Here is a 22,914-nt window from a genome sequence, read left to right as displayed (position 1 = left end):
CGAAATTTTTGTTTCCGAACCCCTGAAATTAAACACAGGTCCATGTTAAGGACTGAGCATGAAAAAGAGTTAACAGTGGGCTGTGTTTTCATGCTGCCGTGATAATTAAGCCTTCAGTTCCTTGGACACGAGCATAATTAGGTGTCGGGAGCTAGTCGGCACGTTGCAGGGCTAGAGATGAGATGTAAAGTTGAACGTCACAATGGTACAGGCTTGAAAAGTTGTTCAACGCAAGGAAGCAACAGAAACGCTGCCACGTGACTATTTAGCACTGTTTCTAATCGCTCAGGGGCACACCCGGGAGCTCTAAAATAACTGTATACGCGTATTGCTTCGCGTTGCTATAAAATGTAACCATTAAGTTTCATATAAAGTTCATGGTGGGAAAGGAAACGCAATAAGAAAAAAAATGTGGATAGAAAAAAAGACGCGAATTTGCTAGAAAAGCAGAAATTGACCCTCGTTTCGGGACCACGAAATAATTTATTTAAGCAGCAAGCTGAGTACATCAACACGTGGCCGTGTCTATACGGGGCTTTGTTCAGCAGGACGGCACTGGCATTTTCATTTCCCTGCGAAATAAGAAAAAGGGAGGAGAAAGGAGATTAAGGAGCCCGAAAGGCATGAGAGCGAGACTCGCTTTTCAATTAACGAATCATTAACGAAGGAAGGATGGAAGCAAGGTTGGAAAAGAAAGAAGGGCAGGAAGGGAAAAAACAAGGTTGGAAAGCAGGAGGGAAGAACTGAAGAAAGAAGGAAAGAGGGAGGAAGGAAAGATAGGAGGAATGACTTTTTAAAGGGACCTGGGTAAGCCTTATCTTTCTTATTTTAGATGACGGGAGCCAACAGTTGCCGAAGCTAAGGAGCATAGTGATGCTTTTGTAGAGATAGATACATTACGGTAGCATTTCGAGCCTTCAGCGTGGCGTCACCACGGTTACATGCTTGTCACGTGGCTGGTCACGTGGTCGGTCATGTGACCAGCCACGTGACCATCCACCTGGTGCCGAGCAGCTGCTGCTGCAGGCGGCGCGGCGCGCCGGCAAAACCGAGCTACAACAACAGTGCGTATGCGCCGTGTCAAGTGGGACGAAGATGAAGAAGGAACGCCCAGCGAAAAAGAGCGGCGAAAGACTGACTTTGAAATTCAACTCAGCAAGTTCCACTCGGCCAGCTGTGGCTATCGCGTCGCTCCAGGTTTAACCAGAGCTAAACCACCGCCAACTTTTTTATTATTATTGTCTTGTGCTTTTCATGAAAGCGAGATTAATAAAAGCAGAAGGAAAACAACCACACGCCGCCGGTGGGATCCGAACCCACGACCTCCGAATTTCGCGTCCGGTGCTCTACGAACTGAGCCACGGTGACGGCTGTCCAATCTTCTGCCTTCGGTGGTATCTATGTGTACGGTAACTGAAAACCTTGAGAGTATTCACCAGTGCCACTCTCGTCCATAGCGGCGGACTTAATACTAGACATAGATACCTCCGAAAGCAGAAGATTGGACAGTTTTCGCCGTAGCTCAGTTGGCAGAACACCGCGCGCGAAATTCGGAGGTCGTGGGTTCGGATCCCACCGGCAGCATGTGGTTGTTTTTCTTAGGCTTTTGTTAATCTCCCAGTGATGAAAAGTGCAAAATAATAATAATAATAATAATAATAATAATAATAATAATAATAATAATAATAATAATAATAATAATAATAATAATAATAATAATAATAATAATAAACAATCCTAAGCTCCTTGTCTTCGGTGACCGTTGGCTCCCGTCATATATGTCATAACGAGCACCTCTTTCCATTTCTTTGTCTCATGTAATTTAGAGCACATTCAGTTACGTTTTTCAGCAACCAGTAAAACAGCTGTTGCTACCTGTTTATGTCATTTTGTTCCGCAAATTGTGCTTTTTCTACCGAATAGCTTTCAGACAATAAGAACACTAATTTTGTATGGTACTTTTTTTCTCCGGAGGGCTAAATTTAGGGCTACTTCTGGTGTTGTTTTTGCCTGTGAAACCAAAACACTTCATTGTACACACTTAAATTTTTTATTCTGTGCAATCCCGCGTGATCATATAAAGGACAGCAAAAGAATTAGCCTTTTGTATTGTCTCTTCCTGAAAATAACGGAACAGTTGTAACAAAAATATTGTTTTAGATAAATGAGTTCGGCGCAAAAACTAAATTCACTGCGAAATTCTTCTCTGTGCCAACATCTGCTCACTCATTTACTCCGTAGGCATCACCTACATAGCCACCATTCGGCCCAGTTTTGCGTTTCTTTAGGATTTGTTTAGCTTCCTGGGCTTATTTTGTGACTTTTACTGACAACTACGTGCTACGTAATCCGACGCGATACTTAGCTAAACGCAACTCTGCAATCAGTATTGAGCGCCGTCGTTGTGACTCGAAGGTGCTTAAATAAATTAGGCAGCAAGATCGTATGACGATGTTGTACTTACTTATGTTGCAGCTCTTCTTCTTGAATGTTATTTCCCCAAAGTTATCATAGATCATAGCTTTGCAGGTATGATGACGCTACGGAGAGAAACGGGAGACAAGCAGAGAAAAGAATGCGCTGCAGTCTCGTGCTTTGTGAATTGTGAGGGCATGGTGCTATGTACTTTGCATCGGTAAATGGGTTATTGTTACCAATCGAGGTTTTAACCGCAAAGCCCGACGTTTCGGAGCCGGCTCTCTTTCTTGTTCAGTGATGACGACGGACATATAGCTCTAGATGGATAAAAAATGGGGAGAGAGGGATACGGGGATGAGGGGGGAGTTTTAGGGATGGAGGGAGGGGCGGTTCGGGCTGGAGGCGGAAATGTGGGGAAGGAGGAATGAAGTGGGAGAGGCTCGAAGACCGCTGCAGTTATAGGCCAAACGGACGTGCAATTTTGGTGAATTGTATTTCTTTACAAATTACCTGATGCTTTTGTTTCAAGCTTTTGTTTATTTATTTAGTTTTTATTTATTTATTTTTCGCTGGGACACCAGTAGCCTTGAATCGCTTCCGGCGGTATCCCGAAAATGATGCAAACACTATATTGCCTTTGTGCTCGTGCTTTCACTGGTAGTCAGCCGTTTTGTCTTAGTATAACGGGAAGGTCACGGGACTTAGTATCTCTGACGAGCACCAACACAAGTGGGAACAAGGATAGAATACAAGCTACGGAATAGTTGATTTTAAATCACTTTCGTAGCAGCGCTAAGCAACACATGGACAACACAATGACGGCACAAGAAAGCGCTAAAAAATGGCAGGGTTTTAACGTAAACCGAGTAGACGCGCGATATTTTGATACGTACGGAAAGAATGTACCCTTACCTTCGATATCTCCATAATAGCACCTTACAATATTCTAATATTCAAAAATTTTCTCCGATAACTCTGGACCTGTGCCACTCACCGTGCCAGGCCGTGGCTTACACTTAAACGGCTTCGGAGTCCACGGTTTGCAGTTCGAGTATGCAACCCGGATCGTTATCCAGATGTTTATACCCGACACTACCTGAAATAACAAGAGACGCAACCAGTGTTATACCTGTATTACACGGGCGTTTTCAAAGGCAGTTCAGTTAACCGCCAGTTGAGGATTCCAACTGCCGTTGAACTCAACTGCAATCGCCTGCTGTTACGCGAGCACTTCGCATTCAGTTTAGTTAGCACTCTAACCACGTGACCTCGCATCTAGAGCGAACTGAAAATAATAAGAAAAAATCAGCGTATGCGTTTTTTTTTCTTGCAGTAAATGGTCGTCGTGTATATATTATTTCCTATAGTGACAATTCTTTTTGTGTATTTCTTGCTTTGGGGTAGAAACTTGCGCGTGGCGAAGCACACTGAGCGAAGACAATCCAGTAAGCGGGCAAGTTTTTCGGTCCGTTGGTCGCTATAAACCAAACCGCCGCAAACCAAACCAATCTAAAAAGAATAGTGCAGGTTTGCTGATAATGCAATAGTGTTGCACAAATAGTGTTGCTGAACGCCAAATCGCATTATTAATTAATTTATTTATTTATTCAGCATACCGCTAAAGGCCCTCCTTCGAGGATATTAAATAAAGGAAGGGGGGAGGGGGTCAGTGGGAACATCATTAACAAGCAAAGGCACAGTAAACAGGCTAGGTATAACGTTTAAAAATAATTAAGCACCATAGAGTAGAATCGAGCTATAATAGAGCCAATTCAAATACAATTTTACAAACCGAATGTTTCCACGAATATTCGGTACTTGTCAAAAGACACAATAATGATCTAATAAAAAGCCGGAGCTTCAGATCTTGGTCCAAGGATTTTAAAACTAAATTCGAAGATTGGGCCGGAATTCCACGCGGCAAGCAGGATGTCCCGCGCAACTGCGCAAAGCCTGCCCGCTGTGTCTGATCTCCAAATGGGGATCGACAGAAAATCACCGTTGTGGTGAGCAGTTCGCGCGACCTCTTCCGCGCGGTGATTGCCTGCTATACCGCTGTGTCCCGGTAGCCATTGGTAGATAATGTCGTGCCCTTTATTGATGGCAGAATGATGTAGTTGTCGGATTTCTGCGACCAGTTGTTCATAGGCTCAACGGCGAAGATCAGCTTGTAACCCTTGAAGGGCCGCTTTGGAATCGGTGAAAATAGACCACTGCTTAGTGCGCTGCTGATTGATGTGTTTTAAGGCTTTTCACCACAGCACCGTGCACAACTTTGCTCTAAGTACAGAGGGAAAAACACATGTCTAGAAGTACCGAACTATGTGTTCGGCAGCCCCCAAAGCCGCTGCGACCAGGAAGGCAGAAAATGACAATGAAATCCTGTGAGTTTATTAACTGCACATGCTTACATCCAAACAATTTTTAATGAAATGTTATCGCTAGGTATCGCGTGTTCAGCTCGGAACACGCCCAGAACGTGTTCTAGACAAGCGTTTTGCCCTCTGTACCACCGAGTCAATCGGGATAAAACACTGTCATTGCAGTAAATAAAATACCTTCTCAAGCCAGTCTCCCCTCGAGCTTCTGGTCATCCAAACAATATCTGATACCACGAACAGTGTGCATATGGCAGCATGCCGCATGTTTCCATTCAATTACCGCGCCATGTCCTGGGGTATTAAAAACACAACAAGCTCCATGCCCGATTGTTGCGAGCAATCAAGGCTAGCGTACATGGACTCTGAAACGGCATTCCAGCTGTACCTTGGCCAGGGACTGGAATATATTACCTTGCCTGAACTCCGCACTGTGGTCGCATAAAGCTCTTTGAACTGAAGACCCGTAACCAGCGAGTCATGTACCACAAGGGATCTTTCACTTTTACTAGCCAACAGGGAGAATTGGGAATTTTTAATACTAGCAAAACTCCCGGACGACCTCTCCCTCCCTTTCGTTGGTAAGGAGGGGACAAATAACTTTTACGGCTATGGGTAAGTTCCTCTTCATAACCTGCGTATATAGTCGTCTCTACAGGGTATGATAGACCCATCTGTTGATTGTAATAAGACCACGACAGCAGCGATGCGACTGGTATTTCAGTTTCAGTTCGAGCACAAACACTGCGCGATGTGCTGCAGCCTCATGCCGCATTATATATAGCGCTCACCTGGGTCTTGACTTCCATAATGCGCAGCACTATTAATCGATTTTTCGCTTCCATGGACATCTCTCGAGCCAATTCGTCCGCGTAACTCTGGTAGTAATGGAACCGAGACTTTGGCTGCTTGACTATTCCTCCGGTAATACTGCCCTTCTTGCTTGCGGCCGCACCAGTGCCGGCACCGACGACCAGGGCCGCCACAACCACCAGCAGGGAACAGGTGATCTTCATGATGCACCAAGATTCCCGATGCCTCGCCTTTCTTCGTCCACCTACTCGTTACGTGCTAGTGTGCCAAAGTATCTGAACGCTACTTATAGTCACTCTTGCATCAATAGGTAGATATGCTGTCAAGCCAGAAGACCGCCGTCAAACTCATGATATCTTCATTTGACTGTGTATAGGGCACACTGTAAAAACAAACCGTCATTTTGACGGCCACTTTTTTATCTATTTTGACGAGCCGCCGGCGTCAAACGGGAAAGACGGAGACTTCGCCGTGAACGAGCGGGCGAGGAGAAAGAGACGGAGAGCGCAACACAAAACGAGAAACTCTATTGGCTGGCGCGTAGGGGTACGTCATGTAAGACGTCGATCTACGCGCGCTTCCGGCCCCCGCTGTCAAGGAAGGAGTCCAGTTGTCGTCGGTTGTCGTGGTTCCCTCTCGCTTTTCTTTGTGCGCGCTGCTTCTGCCCGGGTGTGCGTTCTGTTTTTGCGCCATTTTGCCTTTTTGTGTGCGACGCGTTGGAAGGCCGCGAAGACGCAATCAAGGAACGTATGGGCTGCAGCCGAAAATCAACTGCAGCGGGTAGAGGTAAGTGTTCTGCTTATATGCTTCGTTCGTGCAGTACGCGTTCTGTGAGGCACATAGCTACGAGGAGCACGCTAGTTCTCACGCGTAATGTATACACGCACCGATGGCCGTGGGCCCGAGATTGCCGTTCAGAGACGTGCTTCTACGTAAAGCGTGAATCGCGGCCTCATGGTTCAGCCACGTGCAGCGATTTTCAGGGGCTGCGTGCGCCCACGTGTAAAAAAAAACTTCCTGTGAGGAACACTGAAGCGTACGAAGAGCATTGGCGCACGTTAATTGAAGAAAGTCGAAGAAAGTCGTTTATAGTATCTCTATCATGCGGGCACATACAATCGCGATCGAGCCTGACTTTCGGTTACGATTACTGCTACGCGGGCCAAGGATCGAAATCGAGTTGGTCGAGCTCTAGCGCGCCATGCGCCTCTGTTTAAATGCAGAACACCTTATGAATGGGCTTAATAGGCAGTAAAAATTGTCGTAAAAACCATTTTTTACATTTTCAGTTGTAATTCAGGCCAAGACATGTGCTATGACTACCATGCTGGCCATCTGCAGCTCCCTTGAATTCATGGTGTCGGCACTACTGTCGTAGGTTCGTAAAAGTATTCGTCAATAAAAAGCAGACTACTTTTCGTGCACTGATCAGCTTTTTTCTGTTTTATTTCTTACGCTCTCTCTTTTTTGTTGTTCCTCGCTTCCTGGCACACCGAGCCCCATACGTCGGTGTCCGGTGGCGATGGGGCAGCTCAGTGTTTAGTTCGTGTACTGATAGTGTGCAGTTTCATTCTTGTATAGCATTAAGATATGGGCCTAATTATTTCAGCAATAGTTATTTCCAAATAAATTCTATTCATTTTTATAGCTTATTGCCTATAAGCCTCAAACAAGGGCCAAAAATTTCTTTCGACTGGCGTATCCATTAGCTGGGAATTATTGAATCAAGTAAATTTGTAGTCTTGTAATTTTATATCGCATTTTCATCCATTTCTGCTGAAATGATACTGTACCCGAGGTGTAGAAAGTGCCTTGATGACAGCAGGATCGTTGGAAGTATGGTTATGATTTATTATTGAGATGCATGTATCTGATCACTGATGTTTTCTCTGGAGTCTGATAACATGTGGCTTGTGAATTCCCAGCATGCAGCTGAAGGGGGGCTGGAAGGACTGCCAACAACTCCGCACCTTGCTGTGATTGGTATGTATTTGTCATTTATAGAACTTTGGCTCAAAACATGGCTTGTACAGTGTATTTTATTATTCTACGATGTAACCTGATTTTGTGTAACTTCACTCTACTTAGTAGGACATATTCAAAACTTAGGAATAAGGCTAGCCCTGGATGAAAGGCTTAATTGCTGCTTCATCTTATGTATGTACAGTTTGTTTAATAATTAAACATGATAACAATGTGCAAGTTTGGCCAGTAGTTTTCCATTCTTATTAGAGTGTACAAAAAATTTGGAACTCAGTAGCAGTACTGTTGATAAGTGGGGAGGGTGGGGCAATCTCCGCACTATAAGGTGATATGCCAGAGTTCATCGAGACTAATGTGCGGCCTTTTGACTTGCCAAAAGCATGACATTCTGCTAGAAAGCATGAACGAAGCTGAGCTTGGCTTTTCTCATCAATGTCATGGCAGGCTAGGTACAAAATGGAGGGCCTTTGAAAAGTTGCCTCGGTGCTTGCCCAAGTTTCGTTACCTCATCACTATTCCCCATTATTTAAAAAAAAACGAAGTATTCTGTCGACAAAGTTAATTCTTTTTTGTCGTGCAATATTTGTAAAGCTTTTTCCATAAACAAGTTCTATGTAGTATGTTTACATGAAGCAAGCATCTTCAACAGATATAATTAGTGGCGTGTAAAGCACTGATAAGGGAGGGCACGTTGCATGTGTCTGTCTACTGCCAGGGTACCATAAGGCCCAGCAACAAGACCCAGTATGGCTTTTTACGAGTACATTTGAATTCGGCTTCTCTCAGTGTACACATCGAAGGCCATAGAGTTACTCGAATTATTAGATCACCCCTTTAGTGGGTAGCATTTGCGTGTGACTAATTTTTTTTCCTTGCAGGATCAAGCAAGGGGGACATAAAGAAGATCATCGTTGCAGTGGATTCTGTAGAATTCATTTCTACAAGAAGTCTTGAGAAGGCCATGGGCCTCCTCCTTGGTGCCTTCTTTGTGTTCAACGTTGCGTACCCTCCCGACTGCCCCCTCACCATGGAGCTTTTGCAGAGGTAAATGAGTGAATGTGGATGATGCGTTTGATAAGCAATCGGAATCCGAGGCAATAGTGTGAGCAGCAGGCTTCTTTTTCCTGAGGAAAGGCACTCGCCCTCCTTAGCCAGTGCCTGCAAATGATCAGTTCTGCCCTGTTCCCCTGAAATTCTGATGTGGTCACATACATTCCTCTCGTGCATTTCTTTGTTCTCTGGCACAGCACCGTGTTGCTTTTTTGGCACACCTGTATGGTGATTTGCCAGTCACAGGCGTCTTTAGAAAGTAGAATGGTAAGATTATTGACATAGTGCTGCTTGCCAGCAGTACATGCTAACAAAAGCCTTGCACATTGGCTAGCTCTGGCAATTGCGAGATGAAGGCCGGACTTTTAATTTTAAATTGCACCCAGTTCTGGTATTCTGACACTTGCAGAATTGCGGATTTGATCATTGTCATGTGATGAATGCACAAGCCTGGCAGTTTGCATTGCCTAAACTTGGTCACGTGTCCTGTGAGTGCATCTAGATAACACTTTTCAGTGTTTTGCTTATTTTTTTGGTTGGCTACTGCAAGAAAGGGGCTAGAACGAAGAACCAGATAGGACGGGCGACTGTCAATTATTGCTAAATGTAATGTGTGCAGCACTTTTATAAGTACTGATGTCAGGAAAAATAGGAGCGAGGATTAAGTGTAAATGCAGTTATTTTAAGTCGCTCTACTATGTATCGTGTCCACTGGCTAATGTCCTAGTGCAACATTACAGTGTGTCTGGCTATGGGTTGCGTCCACACATGTGGCAAGTTGCCGGATGCCTCTCTGCACTTTTACAGGCCTCAGGTTCCCTTGTTACCATTGATGCAGTGCTCGCTGTAGCCTGTGTACAATCAGCCCCGAGAAAGTAGAGCTCTCTACCTCACCTTCTGGGCACTCAACAAACCTTTTGCAATGATGAATGTCAGATTTCATTTTGCATTGAAACAGGAGACGTGACACATAGGCAGGACAGCTTCACAGGTACTGTCACAACCATTACATGGCACTTTCCCCTTTCACCTGGTGATCTTTTAGGGGCTGGCAGGGTTATTAGCCCCTTTCAAAAAAAATTATGCTGTGATCCCATATTTGTCCAGAATTGCTCAGTACTTGAAATGGACAGGTGAAAGAGCCATCGTGAAGTCTGCTATGTTGGCACCTGAGAAGTTGGCCGCCCTTTGTGTCAACAGTTGCAGTGTAAAAGAAAAAAAATTAAGACATTCATCATCGTGACAGGTTTGTTGATTGCTCAGAAGATTTCAGGTGTGAAATTCCGCTTATTTGTGGCCAAGGGCACAGAAATTAGAATGAGCATTGTGCAAATGGTAAGATGATGAGGCATGATAATGAGGTTTTTAAATGTATGCATGGTTGCCACATGTGCAATTGCAGCCTATACCTGGACATCAGGGTGTTACATCAATACTGACCTATGTTTGCGGCTGATAGCTGAAAACACTGAAATGCAGCAAAATGCTATTGCATAGTTATGGTTTCTAGACTCTGTGTATGGTTCCTGTACATGATGAGCACCTATTGTTACTAGAAATACTATACGGTGTGTATGTGCAATTGTGGGCTGTTTTTACGAGTTATAATAATGGTTACATTTAGGTACATCATCTATTGTTAGTGCTTGTATATGTAGCTATTTAAGCGCACTACTAGTGTGCTCACATTTGTTGCTACCTGATTTTAATCTCGTCTTTCAATTTCGTAATACTGTGTGTTGCAGAAGGTAGTGCAGTTCACACATTCATGGCATTTCACGCGTGTAGGCAGAGTATGTGATTGGCACAGTTTATGGAGCATGGATTTATTCTATCCTCGTTTTGTTTCCAGGTACCTTGGGCAGAGCAACCCAACGAAAGGGCGCGGCAAAGGCAGGGCCTGCGGAATCGCACCAAAGTTGCTGAGCCTGCTGAATGCACTTTAATTTATGAATAAATGTGCAAGTAGAAATGTAAATTTGTTTTTGTTGCATGGTTTATGAGGTACTGCCCACTGCAAGTGACTTTCATTGGTCAGGTTCACCACACTATATATTGACACAGAATTATGTTGAGACTTGTCGTGTTGGGCCATCATACTGACAACACAGTTGCATTTCATGTTGACAAGCCAAATTTTGGAATGGTTAAAAGCATAGTCATTTCGAAATTACAGCCTGCTATTACCTTGATGGCCAAATGCTGTACTGACAGTTATAGATAATTTCAAATTTGCAAAAAGTCTTGAAGTCATAAAAACAGTTTTAAAATTGACAGCTTGCCATCGCAGACAATCAGTGGTATAATTACAGTTTGGCTATATTTTCAAATCGATAAAAATGACATCGAAGTCAGGAAAAAACATTGTCATTTAGAAATGACATCTTGCTGTAACTGCTACGGTCAAATGCTATCAAATTGACAGTTTGACTGTATTTCACATTGACAAGAAAAACATCAAAATGATGGAAAAACTGTCATTTAGAAATGATGTTCTGCTGTCACTTTGATGGTCAAATGTCATCAAATTGACGGTTCAGTTGTATTTCAGATTGACAAGAAAGACGTCAAAATGATGGAAAAACTGTCATTTAGAAATGATGTTCTGCCGTCATTTTGATGGTCAAATGTAATCAAATTGACGGTTCAGTTGTATTTCAGATTGACAAGAAAAACATCAAAATGATGAAAAAGCACCGTCATTTTAAAATGACGGGGTGCCATCATTTTAACGGTCAAATGCTTGGAAATAGAGCTGCCAAGGTATTTCCCGTCATTTTGACGGATTTTTTTTTACAGTGCAGGAGCATGTCTTCTAAAGCGTTGGTTCTGCAGTGAGCTAAACAAACTTCCAATGAGCGCCGATTGCCAAGCGTCAGCGCTATATACATTCATGCATTCAGAAGAAGACTTCCGAACAGATATGGTTACCTGCACAAGTCAGCGCATAACTGTCGGAACATCGACGTTCTGCCTTGCCTTCGGAGTCATGCGCTCCAGAAAGTCTGTGGGAATGTGCTATCGGCGGTCCCAAACAGGTCTATTAAAAGCATATGCTCCGGTCGAACCGCCTCGGTTAATGTGTTGCGAAGAAAATAAAGGAAACGTTCTCAATACGTTGTTTCTCTTTCTCGGTCCTGTGAGACTGACTGTGACGCCCACTCTGAGTTGCAATTAATATTTCTTAGTGCTTGGCTGACTTCATATACGTTTTCGAGGCGACATCGTCGATCGATTGAGGGTCTTCAAAAGTCTTGACCTTTTTCTTCCGTTCCCCTGGCTCCGCATAAACAACCCGCCGGGAAAACAAACTTTAAAACCGATTCAACCTATCCTAACTTAGCAAGAGTATTTGTGAGAAAGCATCTCCTCGTTATGCAGCAGGTTAAACGGTAGCTGCTGAAGCGCATTCAGGAACTCGTCGTTTCTAGGAACGTCTCATTCAAAAACATATTACCATTGAAACCTCCTGTCTGATATGGCCCGAAAGAACTGTCGTCTGAACCGCTTGTTTCACACTGCGCTCCATAAATTCTGCAACATTTTTATTTCTTCTTATGCCAGACGCGTTAGAACGCTGAGTACGATCACTTGGGGCTACACGGTAGAAGATGTCTGCGATCGTGATGCCGCTTTTTATTTTTCAATGAGGCCCTTTATGAAACTTTAGATCGGTACAAACACAAAATTTAGAACGCAAAACAAACGATATGATTTGTTTCGTAAGCGCGAGGAGATGCCTTTTAACAAGTTGTAGGCGTTGAGTGGAACATGATTTAATAGGATTTTGAATGTTGCCCCAGGAGGCGCTCGGTATTTCCACTCACATCGAATAACGTCACGGTGCACTGTCCCAATTATTGTGACGTCACTGAACCCAGTGGTCGTTCTTAGCAACGACGACTGCTTGTTGGCTACGCCGGCGTCATCTGTATTGCGGTTGTCGAGGTTGACTGGTCGACCATGACGTCAATGTGCCCTTCAGCGCTGGCGTCTTCCGAGACCGACACTGCTCGTACAAAATAGTTTGTAACTATAATTATTAACGCTCAGCACTGGTGTTTTGAGCTCATTTCCTTGATTACTGGGTCCGTAGGCCTCTCTCGTGGCAAAAAAAAAACAAAATCTTATTTCTGGACCCCTTTACTGAAACAGAACTCCTTGTAAAGAACTTGGTGTGACAGGGAGTTAACAATGTGTCGTCCCTTCACGCTGCTGTGAAAACGAAACCTTGCGTTCCATGTACGCAGGCATAATTATAGACGTCTGTCGTTAAGCATCACACAGGCTGTTTTAAAGGGGGAAGAACCCTGGAACAGGACGTCGTTAGCGTGGACAGCGCTTGATACATAATGCCGAATAAATGCCTGGTCAGTACTTTTCGAAAATAACCTCAAGTTAAGGCACATCATGAATAGCATTCGTTAAAGAGGTTTGAGGTGACCAGTGTACCGAACGCTCCTTTGAAGTAAACGATAGATATCCGCTAATTTCCGTGCGCTATCTTCAGCTATGTGTTCAGGAAAACGTGCGATCTCTATGGCCCTTCATATACGTTATATACGTATGCCTTAACGAGCCCCTGGAATCCCATGCTCCGAAGTGTTCTCTAGAAGGGGTATTGGCGGGGATAATTTCGATTTAACCCTTATTTTAAGCAATGTGCTACGGGTGCAAGACCCGATTTTACCAGAAAACGAAGGGTATGCATAAGGTTGCAGATAATGCGGAAGTGAATTTACCGCGTGATTGAACCCTTTGCAGGATAGTGGTACACATATGTACCATTTTTTCGCCCCGCTTTTCTTGCGTGCAAACCAACAACGGTGCACCCATTTACCACTTTTATTGTGGTATGCCATCTATGGAGTTCTAAAAAAATAGTTCAGCGTGGTTTTACGTTTCGCTAACAGGTGACGTTTGTATGCTGTGTGTTTTTGCAAGTGCATGTGTTGATTCGACTCGGCGCAATTTGGCTCGAAACAAATGGCGGGAAAAGACTACTTCGTAATGACTAGTGAGTGTATAAATTTAATCGTTTCTAAAAAAGTCCTTAGTGAGTCAATTTCAATTATAGACAAACTAATGTAGTGTTTGAGGGCGGAATTTTTTTTATCTGTTTTCAGGTTAGATTTTGTCTGACAGCGCTCACTCTAAACGGCTCGCTCGAGGTAACAGCTTCAGTAATGCGGTACTTCAAAACAAATGTGGAGGTTTTCGAGCTAATACGGGTAATGTCCACTTTTCACTACGGTACCTTTCATCAGAATGGTCCATCCATTCCTGGCAGCCTTTCTGATTGTGTATTATGTTCCTTGTTCCAGGAGGATCAAAGGCTTTTGAGTTTCTGCACATATTTTCTAGCACATTTATTGGTAATGTTTTGGTCTCTTGGTTGTGGGCAACGCCTGTATAGCTCCCTTCTTACCTACGTATGGCATCCCTACACACAAGCCTGTATTTGTAGACTTCTTCATAACCTGATTAATGGGATGAGCGGGATGTTTGATCCAGTACTGCTTCAGGAAACCAGCTTGTTCGCTAAGTTCATTGAGGAGAGATGCTGCGCTGGAACTCCTAGCGATTACCTCACCAAATGTATTTCAAGACAATTAGCTAATTGGTCAATAGTTTTGCTCGTCTTTCGCATCGTCTTTGATTTGGTATTTCGATACGTTAGCGTTCTTCTATACTTCTAATACGCTACTAAGCGCTATAGATCACATTATGGAACTCATGCTAAATCAGTCTCTTTCATTTGCTTTATGTAGAGACAATCGTTCATCGAAAACATCTACGTGTTTCGGGTGATCATATATCTGCATATGGTGCCGCTAGTTTCGGCGTAGCTGCTGCCTACGCCTGCGATAATGTCACTGCAGTAACTACCATACTTGTACGTCAAGCTAAACTTGTCGATTCCTGGGCATCAACGATCTCAGTGGTCTTCCTGACATACAGGGCTTGAGGGTGAAAAACACAAAATCAATAATACAACCGATCGATCAATCAATCAATCAATCAATCAATCAGCCAACCAATCAAAATTTGGTCGATAAATTTTTGGCCAGCTTCGGAGCATTGAAGGGACAGGGAATCCCCCCCCCCCTTCCTTAGCCTCCTCCATAGCCTCAACTGGGCCCGTTTTCAGGACCAGCGTGATCTTAGATGGCACATTCTCATTGGCCAACAGGTGAGTACGGCAATGCTGCATTCTCATTGGCCGAGAAAGTAATCACATGGTCCCAGAGGGTGGCGTTATTGAATTTTCTGTCACAGTACACTACGACCATAAATTCTAACGCTGCTATTCCTAACTCTATTTACAACTGCTTCTATTATTACTGCTACTGCCGCCACTGGAAGAACTTCGTCGACGCAAAAAACTGCAACAAAAAGAAAAGGCCTGCTGTGAAGGCCTTTTTACGGATCTTTATTTCTTCTCGTTTATGTGGATCTTTATTTTATCCGTTTAGGCAAAGCCGCCGACACACGAGGACTGATGCTGTTCACGGGGAGATGTTCAACAGCTGCTTCACATAGCGGTGAGACATTTTGCTGCGTAAGGAAAAAAAAACAAAAAAACGAGTAGAGTCAACAGGTGGAATTCCCTATGTAGTGCAAGTCCGGCGATACCTCATGTCACGTACATCGTATACACAGCCACGTGCAACGCATGCAGCATGCATAGAAGCGTAGGTCGGGATGAAGACAGGTTATGCATGTTACACAGGTGAGCTTAGAAGAAGTAGAAAATACAGGCAGAAAAAGTAAAAGATAGTCTAAGAGACGATAGTCTCGGTATAATTAATATAAGCGGACTTCTGTTAGTAATCGATGGGAAATCCTCTGTGCAACAGTTGCGCGAAACGTCTCGCGAGTTGCTCTGAATTTTTTTTTCTTATTTCATGAGAACAAATGGATTCTAGTTACAAAATTCATGAACTTTTTTTTCTATTTCTTTCTTCATGGTTGCTTTCTACATTCTTGACTTGTCCATCTAATCTATTTTTCTTCTCGATTTGGTGGCTGTATGAGCTGTTTTGTGATATACTACTTCGTTTACTGAATCTTAATTTCGCGCTACATTTGTGTGAGTTCCTGGGTTCGAACCCGACCGCGGCGGCTGCGTTTTTATGGAGGCAAAACGCTAAGGCGCCCGTGTGCTGTGCGATGTCAGTGCACGTTAAAGATCCCCAGGTGGTCGAAATTATTCCGGAGCCCTCCACTACGGCACATCTTTCTTCCTTTCTTTCACTCTCTCCTTTATCCCATTCCCTTACGGCGCGGTTCAGGTGTCCGCCGATATGTGAGACAGATACTGCGCCATTTCCTTTCCCCCAAAACCAATTAAAAAATTACATTTGTGTGCGGTTAATAACAATAATTGATTTTTGGGGAAAGGAAATGGCGCAGTATCTGTCTCGTATATCGTTGGACACTTGAACCGCGCCGTAAGGGAAGTGATAAAGGGGGAAGTGAAAGAAGAAAGGAAGAAAGTGGTGCCGTAGTGGAGGGCACCGCTTTCTTCCTTTCTTCTTTCGGCACTACTTTCTTCCTTTCTTCTTTCACTTCCTCCTTTATCACTTCCCGTACGGCGCTGTAGTATCTGGAATTTCTCAAAATGCGAAAAAAGAACAGAGGAACTCGTTGTGCTAATGCAAACAAATATTTAATTTGCAAGAAAGTATGCTACGTCACTCGAACGTTGTTTCAGAGAATTAGCCCCAGTTACTTATTTCATGGACTTCACAAGAGCACATATAGTTAGTCATCGTTCCCCTCAGGACAGCATTCACCTCTTGGGTACATGGGCGGGTTTATTGGGAACTTGCAGGGATCGCAGGGGAGACGGCCGGGGGAAGGAGGGTATTCAATTTTCACTGTTTTTTAACTTCATGCGCCAGAAAAAGACATGATTTGGGGAGGAGGGGGGGGGGGGGGGTCAGTGTGAATCGTCAGCAGAAAACTTCCCGCTCTAAGTGAGATAAAGCAATCGCTATAATTTTTTTGCACCTTTCGCGTGCGTGTTCTCGTGGAAATCATACGCAGAGCCCTGTGCGACACTGGGCTATATTCTGAAAACTCGAGTTTTTATCTACGCAAGTCTTAAGAGCTGGTGATCAGAAAGCCAAAATTTCTTCGCGAAACGAGGAAAATTGCAAAATCGGGTATGGTGAAGTCTAGTCTGAGGCTTGTTCGCTCATTTGGCCAGTGCCGATAATTAATCAGTTTGGCATATCTCCTTCTGAACACATTAGTGTAATGTAGAAAACACGCGAAACAACGCTGCGCAGCTGCAGCGCTTCTTGTCGTGTTTCGTTCTCACTGCATTAATAATACGATGAATAATGGCAAAATCATCTACATTATTCACCAGCATTATGAAAGAAGCATAGACAGAAAACAACAAGATAAATTTAATAATAATATAATAATTGGTTTTGGGGGAAATGAAATGGCGCAGTATCTGTCTCATATATCGTTGGACACCTGAACCGAGCCGTAAGGGAAGGTATAAAGGAGGGAGTTAAAGAAGAAAGGAAGAGAGAGGTGCCGTAGTGGAGGGCTCCGGAATAATTTCGACCACCTGGGGATCTTTAACGTGCACTGACATCGCACAGCACACTAAAGATCCCCAGGTGGTCGAAATTATTCCGGAGCCCTCCACTACAGCACCTCTCTCTTCCTTTCTTCTTTAACTCCCTCCTTTATACCTTCCCTTACGGCGCGGTTCAGGTGTCCGCCGATATATGAGGAAGATACTGCGCCATTACCTTTCCCCAAAAACCAATTATTATTATTAACTTGTTGTCCTCTATGCTTAAAAAGTTAGAAAGTTAGCAAAACGGTCACCAATACCGAATATTCTCGTCTAAACTTAAACAGTGAAAATGTCTATGATGTCCACCACTCTGCTAATTTTTGCTTGTTAGAACGCATGCTTAAGATGCAGTAGCCTGACGGGTTCGTCTGTTTTCAGTGAAAATCAACAGGAACTTAACTCGTTATTAAATTTAATTAATTGGGAAATAGATTATTAAACTATTGCATGGAACATGGGTATAAATTATTAAAATTTGCAGCATTTCGGAAGAAAAAAGCAATGGATGCGAATTCCTAAAATTAGCAAGGTGCTGCATTTTTACTACGTGATATGCCACATTTTGGTGTTTTACTCACGGCGACAGTCATTTATACTTACTCGCAACGTTTCTTCACGAATCTTCTCAACTGTAACCCGTTCCTCACCAGTGCCAAGCCCTTGCATGTGTATATAGTCTGCGTGAAGGAAACGCACAAGAAATTAGTGCACAAAAAAGTATCTTTACTGCAAAAATACGGTGTTTCTCCCAAGACGTTACACAATTTTTAAAAATTTTTTTTTAGTTATAAAAGCGTTTTTTTCGGTGTTACATTGTGAGCCATGTAGTACGTTGCAATACAGCTACGACATGCTAACTAGCAGGCTGATTAACTAATATTCAATAGTTAATTTTTTTAACTATTACTGTTAGGCCCTCTAATCATTGAGAGGCGTCTAGCCCACCGTAAGTAACATCCGTATCAGTTTTTAGAATTTCGAAAGTGCCGTTACTCTCGGCGCTGCGGCCCAACTAATTTTAACTATTTCAACGAGTTGGGTGCATCGAGTTGGTTGGTGGGAGGATGCTTTGCCTGCAAGCTTCTCGAAAGCGCATGCATTTTGGCGCGATGTATCGCGGCGGCCGCCTGGACCGCGATTCTGTATCACGCGTCTTCAAGCTCAGAAACTGGACGCCATAGCCAACGTGCTACAGCGACGGGTGTTCAGGGTGTTTCGTGACGTCACACACTCCCGCATTAACATCAAAGTTCATGCTACTTCTGTGAAGTTGCGATAACAAATCCAGCTTTTTTTTTACATCACTTTCAATTGTGAGGGAACTGTTCAATATTGTAAGATATATCTGTTATGAACATATAGATGAGAATGGCCTAACCTTCCAATGCGTAACAAAATATTGCTTCTAAAGTTTGTCCTAGCTAGCACCGAGTAGTTCCGTCTGCTATAGAAAAATATAATGGGGTTCGTTTTTGACAATAATTGTCTGGCAACTGTGGAATATTGTAAGATATTGTTAAGATTATATTGATAGGAATAGTCTTATATTCTGATGCTTAGCAAAATCATTGCTTTTAAAGTTTGACCTGCGCTCGTAACGAGTAGGCGAAACTGCCGTAGAAAACCAGTGCGGTGCGTATTTGATAATAAATAGCAGAAAACTACTAGCATCCTGAGGAGGTATCTGCAGATATATTGGTTGTTATGATCCAACCTTATAATGTGTGAACAAATTGTGTTTATAAACAACTTCCCTTTGAAACAACCCCATTGTCCAGAAGTTCTCGGTATGTGTGCGGCAAAACATGTGTAGGGATTTTGTTTTAGGCTTTGGAATAGTGCAGTTAATTGTAGAACTGCACTACTATACTGGCACCCACCGCATTAGGACGAGCTTCGCAGTTCGCCTCACGTTGATCCTTCGGCCATTTTTCGCACGTGGAGTCAGCAATCGCAACTTCCAGAAGTACTAAGTTCCTCCTTTTCACCTGCGTAGGAAGATCATCAGCGAAGCGTACGGGGCAATAGCGCTTTCAGATGCCATTTCATTAAGATCTTTCTTTTTCTACACGCTGGTGCGTGTGAGTTCAAACCGCAAACCAAGCATTGCCGGAGAATGAAATGGGGGGGGGGGGGGGGGGGGTGTAATCAGTAGCTGCGGGGACTTCATTCTCCAAAGCATAAAACGTGCCTTGCAACTGTTTCTGACCAGTATCCGCTCAGTGAGTCATAAGCAAGCTGGCATCTTACGTTTCGAAATCGATGGCCCCGAGTTCACAGTGCTGAATTGTCGATTTCGTTATTTGCTTTTCAATTTTGCATTTCTTTGAAGGACCACTCACCGGCCATTGCGCTCCCCTGATGGCCATCAAGTGAAAGGCAGGACGTCGGCCATTGGACAACAGTCCCGTCAGCGCCTCTGCCATGTGCTCGTACCTGTAAAGCGCATACTCTGGCACGTAAAAGTACTTAGTAACCTGGTACAGGTGGCGTCCTCCGAGGCAAGGTACAGCGCTGGTCGCCAACACCACTAGCCACAACAGCAAGAAACGTGCAAGCCGCATGTAGTCCAGAAACTCGGCAACTCATCAGACAGCTGGAGGATAAACCATTCCGTTATGCGACCACGTGATTTGCCCACAGCTTCGGCTTGCAAGGAAGCGTATCACGCATCTGTTTGGCTGGGACAGAGATTTGACACTGGGTGCTATGGTCACGAGAGAACTGAATGCAACTGACGCCTCATCGCCCACACGGAATGAGCAGAGAGCAATCAGCATCGCTTATCCGAAAGGGCGGGTTGAAAGCACGTGTACGGTGCAGTGAGGCGCTCCGTCAAAAAAAAAAAAAAAGCCATCAAGGTCGTTTTCACGTACGCCTCGTGCAAGTCATTAGCTTATGAAAAGGGAACGATAGGTACTGCGACGGCAGGCGTAATAAAAGCGATCGATAGATGCGCAAGGTTTGTGTCGATATGTTTCGCTCATATATGCTGCTGTCAACTTCTGGTCTTTATTTGCCTTGGGAAGAAATAACTGCTGCTACCACTTGGCTACGTCTTGGCTTCTCGGTGCTTGTATTTGCTTGTTGCATGCGTTTTCAGTGTCGTAAACAGCTGCCGAGGATACATATATTATTCATCCAAACGTAGCTCTAAAGGTTACCGGTTCTTTGTTGGAGCGCCAGGTATTCATATGCAGGCTGGAGAAAGGGGCAATGCTCTGTAACCTCTGGAAACCTCGGCAGCGCTATGCGCTTGACATCCTGAAAGATGGCACACATGCACAACCAAATGCGTTCACAGCCATTACAATTCTATTGCAATTCCATTCTATTTCAATTTTATTTCAATTCTAAATCCATTATAATTCTTTTCTGTTCTTTTCTAATTCTATTCTATTGTAATTCTATTATATTCCTTTGTAGTTGGTGCAGTTTAAAGTTCTAGTACCGACGATTACTGGTTAACATTTCGTATTTTCTCGCCTTTGATAACGTCACATCGACTCGGCCAGTCGCGAGCTTCGTAACGCCTCCACTTTTTGGTCGGCGCTGGGTTTTCGTGTCAATGAACCATCTAATTCTTTCGCATTATAGTATGCGGGCAAGGGGAGCAACCGCCATCAATGGGACATATTGCGGAAGTAATTAATTCACGCGCTGAGATGTCGAAAGTTACGCAGAAAAGACGCGATTTTAACTTTTAACTTTCAGTCATACTTCTTAAAGGGACTTCGAGAACAACTCTTTCCAATTTGTGTTCTCAGAAAAAAAATTTATTGGTGGATAGATGACGGCTGTTGCGATCGACGCCATCTTTCTGTGGCCATCTTTCACCCTCAACGAAGGTCGCCGACGGAATTTCGTCTAATAGGGCTAGTAAGGCTTTCGTTTTAAACATAAATGGACCGTTACTAAGTGCGGCCCCATATTTGTTTGGAATGATTGTAGCCACGCGCAACTGTTTCTACAGTGTTCGGGATTGTCTTCGACATTGTAGGCCCCTTATCTCGAAATTTCGTCTTGTCCTTTCCAATCTTCGAAGTTTCCGGGTGTGGGTGCTTCGATCGCCGCCGTTAAGTTTATAATTTATTTGTGAGCGCAAGTCAGTCCAATAAACAGTTTGTGTCTGCTGCGTTCTCAGCCTTGTGGCAATACTTTCGAAGGAATACGAACACGCTATACATAACCTTGCCGATTCCAAGAGTTCTGTGCTACCTTCTCGCTTCATGTACCCTCGCCTCGTACACCGGCGACCAGGTGAGATTGCTGTCTGGTTCACAACCATGCTTCAGCTATCCCCCGCCGTCGATACAATTCCACGCAATACCGTTAGCCGGCTCTTTGAGCGAGAGATCGGCTCCGTACATGTGTATATGTTGTCAACATCAGCTCGGGAGTTTTCGGGGATAAGGTGGCCAGAAATCTCATGAGACACGGTTAGTTGGAGAAAGATGGAAGAGGTTTTTGTTCTGCAGAGGGCCTCTGCTGATGAAGATGAACCAGACACTAACACCAACGACCTCAGCACCTAGTTTCACAACGCCTGTGTTTAGTCTTCCTGTTTTTTTTTTTTGTAATGCCCATTTAACTACAGCCATTTGCTTTCAGACATGTGTGACGACCGGCAAACGGCCTCCCTGACTACATACACTACCTGATTTTCGTTTATTAAAGGGCACCAGCGAACCACCACAGCTGCCTCCACTTTATAGGAGGTGAGGGTGGTTCGACGAGGCGGGAAAGTCTGGTGCTAGACCACCTGAGTGCACCCCGCCATCAGCGGACCATATTCTTTCACAACGTTATGACATCAAACTGAAACATAATTTTTTGGCCTTATTTAAAAACGTTTTTCTTGTCTGTCCAATACTGTGGGACTAAATACGCTTGTGTTTGGTTTTGTACATTTATGAACTTTTTTTTGTTTTTCGGATATGTATGTGCTTTACATATTTTGCAATGCCGCGATTGTAGTATCTCACGTCTTTCTGTACATGTTTGAATGTCTGCCATTTCTTTAGTGAATATCTTGTATTTGGACATTTCACTAGCCGAACTGGCTATGGGTCCAATCAAGTTTTGATGTATTGGTTTTACAAAATAAAGTGATGATGATGATGAGAAAAAGTTAAAGCCATAAAAATTTTAAAAAAAATCGAACCCGCTCGTCCACAAGTGGACACCATGCGAGAACGCTACGCCTCATTTCAGGCGCCTTCGATAGTACACCCCCCGCCAAAAGTCCTCAGGCCACAATGTTCACTTTCAGCGAAATCAATCTTAATAATAATAATTGGTTTTTGGTGGAAAGGAAATGGCGCAGTATCTGTCTCATATATCGTTGGACACCTGAACCGCGCCGTAAGGGAAGGGATAAAGGAGGGAGTGAAAGAAGAGAGGAACAAATAGGTCCGTAGTGGAGGGCTCCGGAATAATTTCGACCACCTGGGGATCTTTAACGTGCACTAACATCGCACAGCACACGGGCGCCTTAGCGTTTTTCCTCCATAAAATCTCCCGATAATGTTCTGTGTAGCGGATCGTTCAAAACACAAGTCATGCAGGAAAGTTCTCTACTGCGAGAACAACCCTTCTGCTAGCATTTCAAGGTCCTTAGGTTTTTAATGATGCCGCAATGGATTCAGTATGCGGCTGAAGAGAAAA

The 22,914-nt window shown here is 43.9% G+C and overlaps 3 protein-coding genes and 1 long non-coding RNA gene across 4 annotated transcripts in view; 2 read left to right on the top strand and 2 right to left on the bottom strand.

Annotated features, from left to right (window-relative positions):
* Positions 1–22,372, top strand: part of LOC144133447 (uncharacterized) — a 58,057-nt gene extending 35,685 nt beyond the window's left edge. The window contains exons 3-4 of the long non-coding RNA XR_013315054.1: positions 15,119–15,187; positions 19,580–22,372. This is a non-coding gene — a long non-coding RNA (uncharacterized LOC144133447). The remainder of the gene's footprint in view (positions 1–15,118; positions 15,188–19,579) is intronic.
* On the bottom strand, positions 464–5,963 carry LOC144133440 (uncharacterized). The gene is made up of 4 exons (XM_077666541.1): positions 5,588–5,963; positions 3,413–3,514; positions 2,465–2,540; positions 464–572 (listed from the first exon to the last, which is right to left on the bottom strand). Exons 1-4 carry the CDS (start codon positions 5,810–5,812, stop codon positions 565–567), a joined length of 411 nt encoding a protein of 136 aa, XP_077522667.1. The 5' UTR covers positions 5,813–5,963; the 3' UTR covers positions 464–564.
* On the top strand, positions 5,831–10,620 carry LOC144133680 (uncharacterized). Its single transcript, XM_077666831.1, has 5 exons — positions 5,831–5,870; positions 6,208–6,395; positions 7,535–7,592; positions 8,471–8,636; positions 10,495–10,620. Exons 1-5 carry the CDS (start codon positions 5,831–5,833, stop codon positions 10,586–10,588), a joined length of 546 nt encoding a protein of 181 aa, XP_077522957.1. The 3' UTR covers positions 10,589–10,620.
* LOC144133443 (uncharacterized) lies at positions 15,030–19,811 on the bottom strand. Its single transcript, XM_077666543.1, has 4 exons — positions 19,590–19,811; positions 19,128–19,235; positions 17,848–17,924; positions 15,030–15,200 (listed from the first exon to the last, which is right to left on the bottom strand). Exons 1-4 carry the CDS (start codon positions 19,809–19,811, stop codon positions 15,152–15,154), a joined length of 456 nt encoding a protein of 151 aa, XP_077522669.1. The 3' UTR covers positions 15,030–15,151.
* Positions 22,373–22,914: the final 542 nt, after the last annotated feature.

The sequence above is a fragment of the Amblyomma americanum genome, chromosome 5 (assembly GCF_052857255.1).
Source record: "Amblyomma americanum isolate KBUSLIRL-KWMA chromosome 5, ASM5285725v1, whole genome shotgun sequence".
NCBI lineage: Eukaryota > Metazoa > Arthropoda > Arachnida > Ixodida > Ixodidae > Amblyomma > Amblyomma americanum.
The sequence above is the reverse complement of the archived record's forward strand: the minus strand, read 5'-3'. Positions and strand labels throughout refer to the sequence as shown.

Bases quoted from the DNA above. Each gene is read 5' to 3' on its own strand.
- LOC144133440 (XM_077666541.1), bottom strand. From the start codon at position 5,812: ATGAAGATCACCTGTTCCCTGCTGGTGGTTGTGGCGGCCCTGGTCGTC. The intron at 3,515-5,587 runs GTGAGCGCTATA...TTGTTATTTCAG, and splicing joins TTATGGAAGTCAAGACCCAG to GTAGTGTCGGGTATAAACAT. The intron at 2,541-3,412 runs GTGAGTGGCACA...TTCTCTCCGTAG, and splicing joins GTAAGCCACGGCCTGGCACG to CGTCATCATACCTGCAAAGC.
- LOC144133443 (XM_077666543.1), bottom strand. From the start codon at position 19,811: ATGCGGCTTGCACGTTTCTTGCTGTTGTGGCTAGTGGTGTTGGCGACC. The intron at 19,236-19,589 runs GTGAGTGGTCCT...CTTCCTACGCAG, and splicing joins TCAGGGGAGCGCAATGGCCG to GTGAAAAGGAGGAACTTAGT. The intron at 17,925-19,127 runs GTGGGTGCCAGT...TCCTTCACGCAG, and splicing joins GCGAAGCTCGTCCTAATGCG to ACTATATACACATGCAAGGG.
- LOC144133680 (XM_077666831.1), top strand. From the start codon at position 5,831: ATGCCTCGCCTTTCTTCGTCCACCTACTCGTTACGTGCTA. The intron at 5,871-6,207 runs GTGTGCCAAAGT...CCCGCTGTCAAG, and splicing joins CACCTACTCGTTACGTGCTA to GAAGGAGTCCAGTTGTCGTC. The intron at 6,396-7,534 runs GTAAGTGTTCTG...GTGAATTCCCAG, and splicing joins ATCAACTGCAGCGGGTAGAG to CATGCAGCTGAAGGGGGGCT.